Source organism: Oncorhynchus mykiss, chromosome 22 (genome assembly GCF_013265735.2).
Source record: "Oncorhynchus mykiss isolate Arlee chromosome 22, USDA_OmykA_1.1, whole genome shotgun sequence".
In the NCBI taxonomy this organism is placed as follows: domain Eukaryota; kingdom Metazoa; phylum Chordata; class Actinopteri; order Salmoniformes; family Salmonidae; genus Oncorhynchus; species Oncorhynchus mykiss.
In genome coordinates, this window is record NC_048586.1 from 45,547,557 (window position 1) to 45,559,884 (window position 12,328).

Below are 12,328 nucleotides of genomic sequence, written 5' to 3' on the forward strand. Positions count from 1 at the left end.
CCCATCCAAGAAGTCTCAAGGTTATTGGCCACAGATAAAATTACATCAAATCACAGTATATCCACAGTAGCTTTGATTCGACATCATACTTTCAAAATCTTAGCTAGCAGGCACCATTTTGAATCAAGTCGACAAGCTACTGGCAAATCCTTTTTAATCCTTGTCATATGAAGACAAATAATGAAGAGAAATTATAGATAAAACGTATCGGTGCTCATCGGCCATTGGACATAAACATTACACAACAAGTTGGAAATCACAAATTCAACAATGAGTGGTGTGGAAGGAATCAGTGGTTAACTGCAAGCATTGCAGTGCAATCACTAGCCTGCTATTCAGTGGAGTGGGTGTGTGGTACCAATTCTAGGTTTAAGGGTCTCTTTTCCAAGCTTATGATAAAATGATAAACATTCAACATTCAACATTGGCCATGCTGTCAATCCAGCATAATTTCTCCATGCTTAAAACAAGTGTTAACTCGGAACTGGGAAATCTGACTTCAATGGGTTCAAGACAACTTGGAATTCAGGAAAAAACTAGCTCTGACTGGGAAAATACTTTTGAACGGTCATCCAATGCACAGTTGTAAGTCGGGAACTCGGGCCTCTTTCTAGAGCTACAACCTGAAGATCACTGACGTCATCATGATTCAACCTCGTTTTTTTCCCTCCAGAGTTCCCAGTTGTCTTGAAAGCACCATAAATCCAGAGAATGGTAGACTTTGATGACAAAGTCTGATGACAAACTTTGCCCACGAAGGACTGCCGCTTCACCTTCCTGTTCCAAGTGAGCAAAGCACAGCAAGGTGAGTCCAACAATGTATTGTACGCTGCTGCATAAATGATGTAATATGCCAGGGAGATATGTATACTGTAGCTAAGAAAGTCATACTAAGTGTATGTTGTGTGGTAAGCTGTTAGTAGCCCATGTGCCTCACCTTAATAATCTGGTCTATTTTCCCCCTCTTAATTTCACCTACTGTTCTGACTTGGTGGTGCACGTGTAGCGTATAACCTGTTTTAGAGAAATGTAATCATATAATATTGTAAGAGCTTTCATTGTCTGATTTATATGCCCCCTTTATTTATCCTAAGGTTCTGACTTGGTGTACAGGGAGAACTCTGTAAGAACGGCCCATGCTCTGAATTGTCACTGTACATTTCAAAAGTTCTGAACAAATAGTTATATTAACTATGTCTGTCCTAGCTCACTCATTAATGTCTTAATCGAAATTATGGATTTCCTCTTATCCCTTTATGCGATAGTTTGTAGAGCTTAATTGTCATTAGAAACCACATTGGTTTAAGCAAGTCAGCCACATCAGCTATGTTTTTCTAAAAGGCAGTAAATGAGGCTGAATGAACTGTTTCGCTGCCAGACAAGGCTCCGCTGAAAGACCGGTGTGGCAGTGGTAAAGTGTTGGGACTGCTGTTGGGACTCTGCTGTTTGGACAGCTTTATGTAGGTCCTAACAGTTTATGGTCACCGTTTGTCACTGTTATAGTGCAATTCATGTATTGTTTAGTGTTGTGTTGTGTAGTGGCTTTGCTGGCATGCATCCCCCAATTTTTGTTTGTTTGTTTGCCCTATCAAGATTTACATGCTAAAATCACCACTGATAGTCAGTATGCTATCTATATCTTATCTCTGCTGTAAAAGCTTTGGATGCTACTCCTCAGTCTACTGAAGTACTGCTATGCTAGGGCATAGTTTGACTTAGTCCTGACTATGTGTTCTCAGTGAGTAGTCAACCCTTCGGCTGACATGGCTCTGGGCCTTCACTGTGTATGTCGCCTGGACAACAGCAGCAGGTGACCAGACACATCTTCATCACTCCAAACACACCTACAGCCAGCGAGTACAACACTCTGACACACACAACCATCCACTCTAACACACAGGGCGGCTCACAATTGGCCCAGCGTCGTCCGGGTTAGGGTTTGGCCGGGGAAGGCCGTCATTGTAAATAAGAATTTGTTCTTAACTGACTTGCCTAGTTAAATAAAAAACATTTTTTTTTACAATTTAGTTATGGTTGATGTGAATGGACTTTAGGATGCTGAGTACAGTTTAGAGCTGAATCCAGATTAGAATTGACATGTAAATAGTAGTAGTCCTGAGTAGTGTAGAGCTGAATCCAGTTTAGAGCTGAATCCAGTTTAGAGCTGAATCCAGTTTAGAGATGAATCCAGTTTAGAGATGAATCCAGTTTAGAATTGAATCCAGATTACAGCTGAATCCAGTTTAGAATTTAATCCAGTTTAGAGCTGAATCCAGCTTAGAGCTGAATCCAGTTTAGAGCTGAATCCAGTTTAGAGCTGAATCCAGTTTAGATCTGAATCCAGCTAAGAGCTGAATCTAGTTTAGAGCTGAATCCAGTTAGAGCTGAATCCAGTTTAGAGCTGAATCCAGTTTAGAGCTGAATCCAGTTTAGAGCTGAATCCAGCTTAGAATTGGATTGCTTACTGTTGTAGAGGTTTGCAGAGAAACGACAAGGAGTCTCTTTTCATTGTCATATTTATTTACATCTTTCTGGATCGACAGGCATCTCCTCTTGGCCTTAACGAGGAGTTTGACTTGAAATCGTTTTTATAGTTCCAATAAATCTAAAATCTATTGTTTTTTTTAATCCTAATTGAAAATTGTATGTGTATTACTATAAATATTGATCACATGCTCTGTGTATGATCATATATTTTGATACATTGAATGTTAATATTGTGAAACTATGTAATACATCTGTTTCAGGAAGTGATGTCACTGAGTACTGCCCCTATATATAGGACCTTTCCACCCCCACCTGAGATATGGAGGCCTGATGAAGACCTAAGGATCAAAACGTTAGAAATAAATAATCACCTGGCAGCATCACCTGGCAGCATTACCTGGCAGCATCACCTGGCAGCATTACCTGGCAGCATCACCTGGCAGCATCACCTGGCAGCATCACCTGGCAGCATCACCTGGCAGCATGAGCAGCAGTGTGCAGCGTTTTCCTTTCTGTTTTTCAGTGAGTTTGCCTACAACTCCAGCACCTGTGGAAAGTACCTGGATGTGCGTATATTCTTCAGCTTTTGTAAATTTACTTATACATAAAACAGTATGTACAGTGGTCAGATGAGGGCAGTGTAGCTACAAATGTTAGTTATGGACTGTGGGTTTGGTGAGAATGGTGAAAGGCCAGAAGGAGACATGAACGCGTACATAGCTGAGACATACATCAGTATGTGAGCGTCCGTCCGTCAGTCAGTCAGTCAGTCCCGTCCGTCAATCACACACTCTTTACTATACTCAGGTCTTTGTTGCATTTGAGTTTAATACAGAAAGTTTGAGGAAGGACAAGATTGCCTTGGCTAAGGTCTTAGCATGTCAACAGGGTTTGACAACGTGTGTCCTCTCCCTTTTCTGAGACCAAGTAGTCAAACACAGATCTATTCACTGAGCCAAAACACAGTCTGAAGAAGAGACGGAAAACATATGTCAAGACATCAGCAGGTTGTGGTGTGTCTAGTTCATCAGGGCTCTACGGATGTGACTGTGTTCGCTCCAGGCTCGGGGGCTAGTCCAGCTAGCAGAGCCCACAGTCAGAGTCCATAGTCTGATCTTAGAACAGCTACTTTTGGGTCCCAACCAAACTTAAGAGCTCCAGAACAGCGGAGCCCCACAGGAGGTCTGGGGCAAGAGGTGATGGTAGTGGGTGTTGACCAACCACCAGGGTCACGTAGCGTTGATCTCTAGAACGCAGTCATCAGTAGAGGGAAGCACCAGGACCTGGCATCCCTGGCTGTGGTTGAACACCTGTCCCGGGCTGAAGGGCTCCAGGCGAGGCATGGGAAGAACCCTGGACTGCTGCTCCCCGCTGCCCACAGAGTGGACACTTCCCTGGCTACAGAAGCTGGCCGTGTCCCCCTGATCATCCAGAGGCCGGTCTATCAGGGAGAGCATGCCGTTTTCTACACAGCTGTCTGTGAACAGAAGGGTAAAGGGGAGTTAGCACCTGGCACAATGCATAATTAAAAACATTTAAAAACATACATTCATGTCAATGGTTGATTTGCATGAATATCCAATATACACAAGTTAGGATTTAGCCCTGTGAGAGTCAAACCTCTGTGAGAGGAGGAGAGAGCCTGAAGAAGGGAGGTAGGACTCACCTGTATCAGGTTGGCTGGCGGAGTTGGCACTGGGAGGTAGGTACTTAAACACCTTGATGTCAGGGAATGGCAGGTGGCCAGCGAACAGGGGCATCAACTCAACCTGTACCCTGTGGTTGGCATTAGCATCCGCTGGCATGGACACCAGCCCTGAGCTTCTGCCATACACCACCCAGCTACTGCCTGCCACTGGGGGAGAACAGAGATGGGTTTAATGTGCTCACCACACACACACACACACACACACACACACAATAATCCACCACTTGAAGTAAACCCACTTTCTGAGTTTATGCACACTTACCTTCATACATGAGCTTGGTGGAGCAGACCTCCTCTGTCTCTGTCTGCCCTTTTTCCTCTGTCCCTCCATCATCTTCCTCATCATCATCAGGTTCAGCCAGTCGTGTAATGGACATCTCCAGCCCACAGAGGGAGCCAGAGTGACAGTTTTGTTGACCAGCCGCAGGCATGATCTCTGCCCTCACACTGTACAGTGTCTGCAACACAACACACCAGGGTTGGGCTCAATTTTGAATTCAGGAACTGATTTGAATTTAAAAGAAGTGAAAAACAGATTTTCTGCTTTTCAGTTTACTTTCTGAATTGACTGACTAATTCCAATTGACCCCAACCCTGCAGAACACAGATATGAAGTAGAACACAGATATGAAGCAGAACACAGATGTAGAACACAGATATGAAGCAGAACACAGATGTAGAACACAGATATAAAGTAGAACACAGACGTAGAATGGAACACAGACGTAGAGTGGAACACAGACGTAGAGTGGAACACAGACGTCGAGTGGAACACAGACGCAGAGTAGAACACAGACGCAGAGTAGAACACAGACACAGAGTAGAACACAGACGTAGAGTAGAACACAGACGCAGAGTAGAACACAGACGTAGAGTAGAACACAGACGTAGAGTAGAACACAGACGTAGAGTAGAACACAGACGTAGAGTGGAACACAGTAGTCGAGTGGAACACAGACGCAGAGTAGAACACAGACGCAGAGTAGAACACAGACGCAGAGTGGAACACAGACGTAGAGTGGAACACAGACGTAGAGTAGAACACAGTAGGGTTGAACACAGTAGTCGAGTGGAACACAGACGCAGAGTAGAACACAGTAGTAGAGTAGAACACAGACGCAGAGTAGAACACAGACGTAGAGTAGAACACAGACGTAGAGTAGAACACAGACGTAGAGTGGAACACAGTAGTCGAGTGGAACACAGACGCAGAGTAGAACACAGACGCAGAGTAGAACACAGACGCAGAGTAGAACACAGACGTAGAGTGGAACACAGACGTAGAGTGGAACACAGACGTAGAGTAGAACACAGTAGGGTTGAACACAGTAAAAAAAGAAACAAAAATAGCTGTTTAGCAAAACGCTAAAGCAATCATTTTGCTATGACTGTCTGGGAGTGGTCTAAATGAGGGGCATAATTGGACGAGCCTAATGGGAGGAATATGGAACCTGAAAACTAGCTGTTATTGGTAGAGAGGTTTGAAACTCTGTTATTGGTCTATTAACTTATATGGCCTGGTGATGTCGCCAGGCAAGCTAAAACTCCAGCCATGCAAATCTGCTGATTAGTAGGACCTGTGTAGATTGTATTTTCAATCAGAAAGTACCAGGAAATAACAGATGAAAATGTTTCACACTTTTACAGTGTTAGTTTCATCAGCTGTTGTACAATATGATACAAAACACAATAAAAACAGAACTTTGACTTCACTGGGCCTTTTAAGCCGACAGGATCAGGTACATTAGGCTACTCACTGTCACTCTCTCCAGTTGAAACTCGTAGTGGTAGGGCTTGAAGGCTGAGACTTCCTCAGAAGCAGAGGAGAAGCTGGCAGAGAACACACACTGTAGACAGACTGGCATGTTTTCCTTCCACCTCACATCCCACACGCAGTAAACACTCTGCTTACTGCACACCAACTATATATAGAGAGAGAAGGACCACACTCTGCTTACTGTACACCAACTATATATAGAGAGAGAGAACCACACTGCTTACTGCACACCAACTATATATAGAGAGAGAGAACCACACTCTGCTTACTGTACACCAACTATATATAGAGAGAGAAGGACCACACTCTGCTTACTGTACACCAACTATATATAGAGAGAGAGGACCACACTGCTTACTGCACACCAACTATATATAGAGAGAGAAGGACCACACACTGCTTACTGCACACCAACTATATATAGAGAGAGAAGGACCACACACTGCTTACTGCACACCAACTATATATAGAGAGAGAGAACCACACTGCTTACTGCACACCAACTATATATATATATATATATATATATATATATATATATATATATATATATATATATATATATATATATATATATATATATATATATATATATAGAGAGAGAGAGAGAGAGAGAGAGAGAGAGAGAGAGAGAGAGAGAGAGAGAGAGAGAGAGAGAGAGAGAGAGAGAGAGAGAGAGAGAGAGAGAGAGAGAGAGAGAGAGAGAACCACACTGCTTACTGCACACCAACTATATACACTGCTCAAAAAAATTACGGGAACACTTAAACAACACAATGTAACTCCAAGTCAATCACACTTCTGTGAAATCAAACTGTCCACTTAGGAAGCAACACTGATTGACAATACATTCCACATGCTGTTGTGCAAATGGAATAGACAACAGGTGGAAATTATAGGCAATTAGCAAGACACCCCCAATAAAGGAGTGGTTCTGCAGGTGGTGACCACAGACCACTTCTCAGTTCCTATGCTTCCTGGCTGATGTTTTGGTCACTTTTGAATGCTGGCGGTGCTTTCACTCTAGTGGTAGCATGAGACGGAGTCTACAACCCACACAAGTGGCTCAGGTAGTGCAGCTCATCCAGGATGGCACATCAATGCGAGCTGTGGCAAGAAGGTTTGCTGTGTCTGTCAGTGTAGTGTCCAGAGCATGGAGGTGCTACCAGGAGACAGGCCAGTACATCAGGAGACGTGGAGGAGGCCGTAGGAGGGCAACAACCCAGCAGCAGGACCGCTAAACTCCGCCTTTGTGCAAGGAGGAGCAGGATGAGCACTGCCAGAGCCCTGCAAAATGACCTCCAGCAGGCCACAAATGTGCATGTGTAAACTCCATGAGGATGGTATGAGGGCCCGACGTCCACAGGTGGGGGTTGTGCTTACAGCCCAACACCGTGCAGGACGTTTGGCATTTGCCAGAGAACACCAAGATTGGCAAATTCGCCACTGGCACCCTGTGCTCTTCACAGATGAAAGCAGGTTCACACTGAGCACATGTGACAGACGTGACAGAGTCTGGAGATGCCGTGGAGAACGTTCTGCTGCCTGCAACATCCTCCAGCATGACCGGTTTGGCGGTGGGTCAGTCATGGTGTGGGGTGGCATTTCTTTGGGGGGCCGCACAGCCCTCCATGTGCTCGCCAGAGGTAGCCTGACTGCCATTAGGTACCCGAGATGAGATCCTCAGACCCCTTGTGAGACCATATGCTGGTGCGGTTGGCCCTGGGTTCCTCCTAATGCAAGAAAATGCTAGACCTCATGTGGCTGGAGTGTGTCAGCAGTTCCTGCAAGAGGAAGGCATTGATGCTATGGACAGACCCCTGTTCCCCAGGCCTGAATCCAATTGAGCACATCTGGGACATCTTGCACCACAGACTCTCCAGGAGTTGGCGGATGCTTTAGTCCAGGTCTGGGAGGAGATCCCTCAGGAGACCATCCGCCACCTCATCAGGAGCATGCCCAGGCATTGTAGGGAGGTCATACAGGCAAGTGGAGGCCACACACACTACTGAGCCTCATTTTGACTCGTTTTAAGGACATTACATCAAAGTTGGATCAGCCTGTAGTGTGGTTTTCCACTTTAATTTTGAGTGTGACTCCAAATCCAGACTTCCATGGGTTGATACATTTGATTTCCATTGATAATTTTTGTGTGATTTTGTTGTCAGCACATTCAACTATGTAAAGAAAAAAGGAGTTAATAAGAATATTTCATTCATTCAGATCTAGGATGTGTTGTTTTAGTGTTTATTTTTTGGAGCAGTGTATATAGAGAGAGAACCACACACTGCTTATTGTACACCAACAATACAGAGAGAGAGAGATCTTACATCAAGTGAAAGTTACAAAAGTGAAGGTCTTACATCTGTGATGAAAATAGGGCTATTGGAATATTGCTGATGTTGAGACTTGTCAGAGCTTATGTCTCTTCTGATGGTTCATTGTTAAGTTACCTGGTGTGCTTTAGTGTTGAGGGACTGCAGTTCCAGAGAAGACTCGTGATGTTTCTCTGTTAGCCTCTGGTCCATCAGGTGAAAGTTCACATCTGACACGTTCTGCAGACACACCTGGATGTACTTCCTGTGAGTCAGGTCAAAGGGTAGCGGTCAAAAGGTCAAATTCTTTCAGATCTGCAAACAGAAAACCAGCAGTACCCCGGACCTCATAGGTTAAGATTTGAATACTAGGTGTTGTTTTTTCCCCAGGTTACCTGTTCCCTGCTGATAATAGTGAGGGTTTAACTGTTCCCTGCTGATAGTAGTGAGGGTTTATCTGTTCCCTGCTGATAGTAGTGAGGGTTTAACTGTTCCCTGCTGATAGTAGTGAGGGTTTATCTGTTCCCTGCTGATAGTAGTGAGGGTTTATCTGTTCCCTGCTGATAGTAGTGAGGGTTTATCTGTTCCCTGCTGATAGTAGTGAGGGTTTAACTGTTCCCTGCTGATAGTAGTGAGGGTTTATCTGTTCCCTGCTGATAGTAGTGAGGGTTTATCTGTTCCCTGCTGATAGTAGTGAGGGTTTATCTGTTCCCTGCTGATAGTAGTGAGGGTTTATCTGTTCCCTGCTGATAGTAGTGAGGGTTTATCTGTTCCCTGCTGATAATAGTGAGGGTTTAACTGTCCCCTGCTGATAGTAGTGAGGGTTTATCTGTTCCCTGCTGATAGTAGTGAGGGTTTAACTGTTCCCTGCTGATAGTAGTGAGGGTTTATCTGTTCCCTGCTGATAGTAGTGAGGGTTTATCTGTTCCCTGCTGATAGTAGTGAGGGTTTATCTGTTCCCTGCTGATAGTAGTGAGGGTTTATCTGTTCCCTGCTGATAATAGTGAGGGTTTATCTGTTCCCTGTTGATAGTAGTGAGGGTTTATCTGTTCCCTGCTGATAGTAGTGAGGGTTTATCTGTTCCCTGCTGATAGTAGTGAGGGTTTATCTGTTCCCTGCTGATAGTAGTGAGGGTTTAACTGTTCCCTGCTGATAGTAGTGAGGGTTTATCTGTTCCCTGCTGATAGTAGTGAGGGTTTAACTGTTCCCTGCTGATAGTAGTGAGGGTTTATCTGTTCCCTGCTGATAGTAGTGAGGGTTTAACTGTTCCCTGCTGATAGTAGTGAGGGTTTATCTGTTCCCTGCTGATAGTAGTGAGGGTTTATCTGTTCCCTGCTGATAGTAGTGAGGGTTTAACTGTTCCCTGCTGATAGTAGTGAGGGTTTATCTGTTCCCTGCTGATAGTAGTGAGGGTTTATCTGTTCCCTGCTGATAGTAGTGAGGGTTTATCTGTTCCCTGCTGATAATAGTGAGGGTTTATCTGTTCCCTGCTGATAGTAGTGAGGGTTTATCTGTTCCCTGCTGATAATAGTGAGGGTTTATCTGTTCCCTGTTGATAGTAGTGAGGGTTTATCTGTTCCCTGCTGATAGTAGTGAGGGTTTATCTGTTCCCTGCTGATAGTAGTGAGGGTTTATCTGTTCCCTGCTGATAGTAGTGAGGGTTTATCTGTTCCCTGCTGATAGTAGTGAGGGTTTATCTGTTCCCTGCTGATAATAGTGAGGGTTTATCTGTTCCCTGTTGATAGTAGTGAGGGTTTATCTGTTCCCTGCTGATAGTAGTGAGGGTTTATCTGTTCCCTGCTGATAGTAGTGAGGGTTTATCTGTTCCCTGCTGATAATAGTGAGGGTTTATCTGTTTCCTGTTGATAGTAGTGAGGGTTTATCTGTTCCCTGTTGATAGTAGTGAGGGTTTATCTGTTCCCTGCTGATAGTAGTGAGGGTTTATCTGTTCCCTGCTGATAGTAGTGAGGGTTTATCTGTTCCCTGCTGATAATAGTGAGGGTTTAAATGTTCCCCGCTGATAATAGTGAGGGTTTACCTGTTCCCTGCTGATAGTAGTGAGGGTTTATCTGTTCCCTGCTGATAGTAGTGAGGGTTTATCTGTTCCCTGCTGATAGTAGTGAGGGTTTATCTGTTCCCTGCTGATAGTAGTGAGGGTTTATCTGTTCCCTGCTGATAGTAGTGAGGGTTTATCTGTTCCCTGCTGATAGTAGTGAGGGTTTATCTGTTCCCTGCTGATAATAGTGAGGGTTTATCTGTTTCCTGTTGATAGTAGTGAGGGTTTATCTGTTCCCTGCTGATAGTAGTGAGGGTTTATCTGTTCCCTGCTGATAGTAGTGAGGGTTTATCTGTTCCCTGCTGATAGTAGTGAGGGTTTATCTGTTCCCTGCTGATAATAGTGAGGGTTTAAATGTTCCCCGCTGATAATAGTGAGGGTTTACCTGTTCCCTGCTGATAGTAGTGAGTGCTTGGCCTTAAAGGGGATGTAGAAGGTGAGGGATATTGGAGTGGAGTAGATGGACCAGGGACAGTCTACAGACATCTGTGCACAGAGAACAGAGAGAGACCATGACAGAATATGTTACTCGTCTCCATTCAAAATAAGCCATCCAATTCTTTATAAATTAAGAAAAATAATATTTAACTTGACAATGTAGACAAAATGCATAACAAATCCCAAAAGTCATTGAAAATCACTATATCTACATTATTTATCCTGCATTGCTATTAACAAGATCAAACATATCTCTGTCCTCAGTACCCTCTGGTTGATGGCGGTCATGTGGTTATCGGGGTGGCTGTAGCTCCGGGGACGGTGGTGTATCTCTCCGTTTGTGAGTCTCTGGTTCTCGGGCCGGACTGGATCAGAAGGGATGACACACAGTACCTCCAGCTGAAACTCCAGGGTGTGATAGGGTGGGGTGGGAGGTAGAGAGATACTGGTCACTTTGTCAGACGACTGGATGAACAGAACACTCTCATCCACACGCTCTGCAGACGAGAGGAGAAGAGGGGAGGGTGAGGACAAAGAGAGAGAGACTCAGTGAGGGATGAGGAAGGATGATTGGTGTGGAACTAAGTTGAGAAGGAAGACACGGACGAGCAGAAAACTACAGCTAGGATCAGGATACAATTTAGAGAGGGTGCTTTCACATGTCGCCCCCCCCCCCCCCCCCCCCCTGTATAATCCGGATCCCGGAGCATTTAGTGTGCTCATCCGAGCCATAAAGCATGTAATGAAACGCAAACGAACTCTGGCTGAAATGAGTGCCGGGTATTGTGACGCAGGCATCGTAATTCGCGTGTAACTTTTTGTTCATTGTAAACAAGCTAGCTTGCTAATAATAACATCATGTAGAATATGCGTCTTGCAAATCGCATCCTGAAACTGTTATTTTCAGGGCTTGTGGAAGCAAAATTTATTTTTTTGTAGAATTCTATATTTTTTGTAGAATTCTATATTTTTTGTAGAATTCTATATTTTTTTGTAGAATTCTATATTTTTTGTAGAAACGCTCCAGGATATCGAACCAGGGAACCGAATTTCATGTGAACATTTCTCACGATTTCTCTGTTCTGACCTGCAGTGCTGTTGAAGATGGTAGCAGGGCAGGAGGAGGAGGTGAGGATGGGAATGCTGTCTATGTTAGTGAGCTGCAGGGCGTCTCCCTTCTTCACAGTGTAGTGACCTGTCTGCAGCCTGACCTTTGCCCTCTGGGGGAGGCCTGCCAGCAGCTGGTCTGAGACAGAGACAGTGTGTGTTTTTTGAAAATGGTCCGTTCAAACATTGTATTTAACATTTACAATACATGACAGTCACACAAAAACAACAACAAAACATACAATATATACAAAAACAAATTAAATGCATTACACAAAGCAGCAATGACATATATGAAATGTATCAAAAAGACAAGGAAAATACAGTATGGGCAGTGATGGAAAAAGTACCCAATTGTCATACTTGAGTAAAAAAAAAAAAAAAAATGAAAGTAACCAAGTAAAATACTACTTGAATAAAAGTCTAAAAGTATTTGGTTT

The 12,328-nt window shown here is 44.1% G+C and overlaps 1 protein-coding gene across 3 annotated transcripts in view; it reads right to left on the reverse strand.

Moving 5' to 3' along the window:
- Positions 1-3,297: 3,297 nt before the first annotated feature.
- The window catches only part of LOC110501933 (trafficking protein particle complex subunit 10), a 28,053-nt gene continuing 19,022 nt past the window's right edge, over positions 3,298-12,328 (reverse strand). Inside the window, exons 16-23 of one of the 3 annotated variants that reach the window (XM_036959417.1) lie at positions 11,869-12,027; positions 11,049-11,278; positions 10,729-10,829; positions 8,426-8,552; positions 5,953-6,117; positions 4,458-4,653; positions 4,154-4,342; positions 3,298-3,964 (exon numbers count right to left, since the gene is read on the reverse strand). In XM_036959417.1, coding sequence (XP_036815312.1) covers positions 3,717-3,964; positions 4,154-4,342; positions 4,458-4,653; positions 5,953-6,117; positions 8,426-8,552; positions 10,729-10,829; positions 11,049-11,278; positions 11,869-12,027 — 1,415 coding nt within the window. In that variant the 3' untranslated portion in view covers positions 3,298-3,716. The remainder of the gene's footprint in view (positions 3,965-4,153; positions 4,343-4,457; positions 4,654-5,952; positions 6,118-8,425; positions 8,553-10,728; positions 10,830-11,048; positions 11,279-11,868; positions 12,028-12,328) is intronic. The other 2 variants (XM_036959419.1, XM_036959418.1) reach the window with 2 other exon arrangements.